Here is a 5,851-nt window from a genome sequence, read left to right as displayed (position 1 = left end):
TCACTCAACTACTACACCAGGATTTCTTGAAGAACCTGTTTCTTCACCTACTTTCTCAGGAGTGTCCTGCATGGCTCTTTGCAGTAATATCTTCAGAGTCTGCCTCTTGAAACTACGGTGCCTAATGGAGCCAACAAGGAAGTAAATGATGGGGTTGGCACAGCTGTTAATGCAGGATAGAAAAGTTGTCATTTCAGGAATATGGCAAGGGAAAACGTTATACAAATTCACAATCCAATTTATGAGGAACACAAAGATACCAAATGGTAGACCAAAGAATAAGAAGACTAGCACCGTGAGGGTAATGGTCACACACAACCTGGTCACAGGAATTCTTCGTGAGCCACAAAAGATCCTGACCAACAGGGCCAGGCTAGATCCACAAAGAACCACAGATAATACTATCACAAATGCAACAGTGATAAAACTATAACTCTTACAGAAAGAACTGTTATAATAGTGTATTAGAAAGCCACAATCATGCCCTAACAGGAGACTCAACAGTAGAGAAAAGGCCCAGAGCAGGGCACATATGACCACTGATAAGTGTCTTGGTCGTTTGCAGCGATACCAGATGGGCCACAAAACAGACAAACAGCGCTCAGCACTGATGGCTGCAATAATACACATACCTGCAAGGTAAGCAAGGATGTATACACTGGTGAGAGAGATGGGAATATCAAAGTAGATGGCATGGAAATGAAGAAATATACGTTCCAGGTTATACATAGTCAAAAAGCTGAGGAAGAGGAAGTCAGCCCCAGCCAGGTTGAGGACATAGACAGAGAAGGCATTCCTTTGTATGTGGAAGCTCAGAAGCCACAGCACTATGGCATTTCCTGCCAGCCCAACCATGGCAATGCCAGCTTTAAGAGTATGCAGAATAATGGGTATGGAGTCAATACAGGGTAAGTTTTTAGTGTAGTAAGTTTCATTCATTGTTGTGTTGTCCGTGCTCCAGGCTGGGGTGGTTGGATCCATGCTTGGGAATTTTCCACTAGTGTTCCTGCAAAGTAAATTGAGATATGAATGCATGATACTTTCTGTCAAGATCACCTGGCTATGAGAGAGTGTCTGGCACAGGTTCATAAAAAAAGGGGAAACAGGCTTGCAGAAATGGAGCAATTTATCAAAACTCCCAAATTCTAGAAACTTCTTTTAAACCCAGTTTGTACTATTCAGTCTATCTGGGGACCAATGCCTCTAGTGATATTGGGGGTAGTTGATGATACCAGTATAGTTGCTAAGCATCTTATGCTGTGTTAGGAAGAGACAGAATTTTGAAACTAACTTTCTTTCTGTTCCATGGCTGAGGTTCCTTCTCAGGTGTAGGAATATGGAAGATCCTGGTACAAGCTATAGCTGTGCTCATTCTCTGTAAGGGGTCTATTAAATGGGAAAAATGGAATAATGAAGATCTTCTTATGAAGATCTGTATGTGAACAGTCACAATTCTTATGCTAGAAGGGCTAAGCCTTTATTTTATAATATGAAAACTAGAAGGCAGAGAAGCCTTGAAGGACATGAGGCACTCTTCTGTTTGTAATTATGTCACCATCATCCTGTTATCTATAGGGTTACAGTGGAAAGTTAACAACTATGACAAATGAGCAAATGAACCACGGTTTCAAGGGTTATTGAAAATTTGTAGTAAATGTTCTGGCCATTACTTGTATTTTATGCAAAGGCACAGGTCTCTGCCATGAAAGTGTGGACTGTGCTGCAGAAAAAATAGAGAGCACCTCCATTTGGGAATAGTGTCCCAACCCCCGAGAAGAGCTTTGAGGTCTATACATGCACACAAATGCTCTGGAAAAGAGCAGCATTGCGGGGCAGATAGCATCTACATAGAGCTTTCTTTCCACTCCACTCCTCCATACAGACATCCTTAATAGGCTTCTATTTTTCACCCCTAAAGCCACACAGACATCTGAAGAAAAGACAACTTTTCTTTTCCACACTGGGCAGGGCTGCAGAAAGAGGTCTGTTCCTGTGCTTTCAGTAGCTTAGCCTGAACAGTGTATGCATAGGCAGTTTTGCATTACAGGATCCTTCTGGATAACTTCTTTTTCTAGACATGAAAACATCTTCATGAAGGAGAAAACATCTGAGAGTGTTAAGAGAGATATCCAGGATCAGGGAAAGCATCCAGAAGACATAACCTCACACTTGGTCTTTGAATAAAATCACCCAGCAAACTCAACTGACTTCACCAAGATTGCGCCATTCATTCTTGAAGCCTTGATCACCCCATAGAAATACACATTTTTTATTTATCGGACCATCTGGGGCATCAACTAATTTGGGATTCCCCTCTATATGTTTTGAATATCATTGGTTAATAAAGAAGCTGCTTTGGGCCTTGTAATAGGACAGAACTTAGGTAGGTGGGGAAAACTAAACTGAATGCTGGAAGGAAGGAGGTGGAGTCAGAGAGAAGCCATGGAGTCTTTGTCAGAGATATACATGCTGAAACACTGATGGTAGGCCATGACTTCATGGTGATGCACAGATTAATGGAGATGGGTTAAATTAAGATTAAGAGTTAGCCAATAAGAAGCTAGAGCTAATGGTCCAAGCAGTGATTTAATTAATACAGTTTTTGTGTGATTATTTCAGAGTTAAGTGGACAGGGATCAACAAGTGGCTCTCTCCTCCTATAATCAACAGCTTAAAATAGGCAGACAGGCACTAGGTAAGCAGCTAGCCCCCCAAAATTGAGTTTTCTGATGATACTAGCATGGCAGTAGTGGGTGCAATTGCTCACCAATGGGTATTTTAGCTTCATGAAATGGAACCAGGAAGTAAAATGGGATAATTTCAGCTTCAGCTCTCATTGTGACTGGCTTTGCTAGCCAATGATTTTCTAGTCAATGGGAGACAGTGGTGCTGAGGGAGACTTGAACAGTGAGGGTCTGGCTCAAGAGGTTTCAGAGGAGAAGAATGTTAATATGTGGCCTAGAAATTATTCTTGTGGTATTTTGGTAAAGAATATGGCTAAGTCTGCCCTTTTCCAAAAATATGCCTGAGTCTAAATTGAAGAGTTTTTGATTAATTGCATTGACAGAGGAACTCTCAAAACAGCCTTGTATCAACTCTGTCCTGTGGTTATTAGAGTTCACTCTTATGAAGAGCTAGAATGAAAAGAAGCAAGTTGGGTAAGAAAACCTACAAAATGTACAATTTGAGGAGAAAAGGGCACCAGGAAGTGGGATGGAGCTAAGTCCTGTGTTCAAGGATATAAACAAATTAAAGACATATTAAAAGAAATAATGGGAGTGCTAACCTCAGCTAAGTTTCCAACTTGTGAAAAGGAATTAAAGAACCACTTGGAGGCCGGGCGGTGGTGGCGCACGCCTTTAATCCCAGTACTCGGGAGGCAGAGGCAGGTGGATCTCTGTGAATTCGAGACCAGCCTGGTCTACAGAGCTAGTTCCAGGACAGGCTCCAAAGCCACAGAGAAACCCTGTCTCGAAAAAAAAAAAAAAAAAAAAAAAAAAAAAAGAACCACTTGGATACAAACATGGTGGTATATGCCCTTCATCTCAGTATTCAGGAGACAGAGATATGTAGTTCAAGGTCAGCCTGGTCTACAGATTGAGATTCTGAATAGCCAAGATTAGGCAGTGAAAGAAACTATAAAAGTCAGAAAACTAATGAAGTTATAATTGAAGGAGGGGGTCATGTTATAGCCTTAGTAAGCAGTAGAACGTGGCAGCTTTGGCCATGTGGTTCCAGCTTTAGGGTCAAGGATAGAAGAAAGGTTATAGACTCTCCCTTTGCAAAATCAGAAGCCTCTGAGGCCAGGCACGGGTCAGGGATGTTCCTGAATGGAGGCCAAGAGAGACCATTGTGTGAAGCTGTGAATGTGAAGCCTGGATTGCTTTGGAGACCCCAAGATGTTGGAGATGCCAGAGTAGTGAGATACCTTCCAAGGAAAGATGCTAATGGGGAGCTGAATATTCCCAAGAAAAAGAAGTATGTTGTAGTCAACAAAGCTGAACAGAATTGGAGAACTGAAGAGTGTTTTGACATTGAACATGGAGATAAAACTTTTAGGTTTTCCCAGCTTGTTTTCCACCTTGATTTGGCCCAGTTTTTCCTCACTATGCTCCTTTTCTCCCATTTTGGAATGGTAATACCTATCATGTACCGTTTTATGTTGGAAGTATGAAATCTCCACTTTCATTTTGATTTTACAGGAGTTTGAGTTAAAAGATTTTCATGAGTCTTCGAAGAGACTTTGCACTTTAGAACAATTGTGAGCCTGTTATAGACTATGGAGACTTCTGAAGTTGTACTAAATGCACTTTGCATTATGATAAAGATAATTTGTTGAAGATTATTTTTTTACATTACATAATTTTAGAATCTTTGTAAAAAATCAGGTGTTCAAAAGTTTGTGGATTATTATCAGGGTCTTCTATCTGATTCCATTGATCTATGTTCTAGTTTTTATGCCAATATAAAACTCTTTTTATTACTATAGCTCTAGTGTAGGGCTTGATGCCTCTGGAAGTTCCCTTATTGTACAGGATTGTTTTTGATACACTAGTTTTTTTTCCATATGAACTTGGGTATTGTTCTTTCAAGGTCTGTGAAGAATTGTGCTGGGACTTTGCTGGTGATTGCACTGAATCTCTAGCTTGCTTTTAGTAAGATTGCCATTTTTGCTATGTTTATCCCTCTTATCCAAGAGCATTGGAGATCTTTCCATTTTCTGATATCATCTTCAGTTTTATTTCACAAGGAATCCACAAAGATGACACCAGCTCAGACTCTAAGCAATAGTGGAGAGGATGCCTGAACTGGCCTTCTTCTATGATCAAATTGATGACTACCTTAATTGTCATCATAGAACATTCATCCAATAACTTATGGAAGCAGATTTAAAGATCCACAGCTAAGCTCTAGGCTGAGCTCCCAGAGTCCAATTGAAGAGAGGGAGGAGTGATAATATGAGCAAAGGGTCAAGACCATGATGGGGAAACCCACAGAAAGAGCTGATCCAAGCTAGTGAGAGCTCACTGACTCTGGACTGACAGCTGGGGATCCTGACTAGGACCAAACTAGGCCCTCTGAATGTGGGTGACAGTTGTATGGCTGGGACAGTTTGTTGGGCCAATGGTAGTGGGATCAGGATTTATTCCTAATGCATAAACTGACTTTTTTGAACCCATTCCCTATGGAGGGATACCTTACTCAGTCTAGATACAGGGGTGAGGGTCATAGTCCTGCCTCAAGTGATGTGACAGACTTTGTTGACTCCCCATGGGAGGCTTTACCCTCTCTGAGGAGTGAATGGTAGGTGGAATGGGGTTAAAGTGGGGGAAGCAGGGGTAGGGGGAACTACCTATATATATAAAATAAAAGATTGTTTAAAAAATAAAAAGTAAAACAGAATTTGTGAAATTTTTTTAAAAAATTTCATCTGGACGGGTGAGTGTGTGCTATCCCGGGGTAGAGTGTCCTGGATGAGGGGCCAACCCCCTTTCCCCCGGTTCTTGTTGCGGGGTTTTTTTTTTTTTGCCGGCCCCGGCCCCCCGGACCCCTTCCCAACCCGGACCTGCTCTATGCTAGGACCAGTGCTCAAGAACAGTTTTAAGCTCCTACTCTAAGGCTACCCACCCAGAGCAGTGAGTGCCTGCCTACCGGGCAGGCCTCAGGGTCCCCTGTAAGGGAGCCCAGGCACCTTCAGCTCCCGCGCCAGGCTTCCTGTGCTCTCCTGGATACCGCCCCTCCCCCTTGCTCCGTCCATCCTTTTGTCACGGGATCATTGGGCTACTGGGCGGCCCTGTTTAGTTACTGAGGAATCCCATCTGGACGGGAACGGTTCCTGCTTCTACACTGA

General features: G+C 42.3%; 1 protein-coding gene across 1 annotated transcript; it reads right to left on the bottom strand.

Moving 5' to 3' along the window:
* On the bottom strand, positions 1-1,042 carry LOC101996324 (mas-related G-protein coupled receptor member B4-like). Its single transcript, XM_005357885.1, has one exon. It carries the CDS (start codon positions 1,033-1,035, stop codon positions 1-3), a length of 1,035 nt encoding a protein of 344 aa, XP_005357942.2. The 5' UTR covers positions 1,036-1,042.
* Positions 1,043-5,851: the final 4,809 nt, after the last annotated feature.

Source organism: Microtus ochrogaster, chromosome 22 (assembly GCF_000317375.1).
Source record: "Microtus ochrogaster isolate Prairie Vole_2 chromosome 22, MicOch1.0, whole genome shotgun sequence".
Taxonomy (NCBI): domain Eukaryota; kingdom Metazoa; phylum Chordata; class Mammalia; order Rodentia; family Cricetidae; genus Microtus; species Microtus ochrogaster.
The sequence above is the reverse complement of the archived record's forward strand: the minus strand, read 5'-3'. Positions and strand labels throughout refer to the sequence as shown.

Excerpts from the sequence above, each read along its gene's own strand:
- LOC101996324 (XM_005357885.1), bottom strand. The coding sequence starts at position 1,035 with ATGCATTCATATCTCAATTTACTTTGCAGGAACACTAGTGGAAAATTC.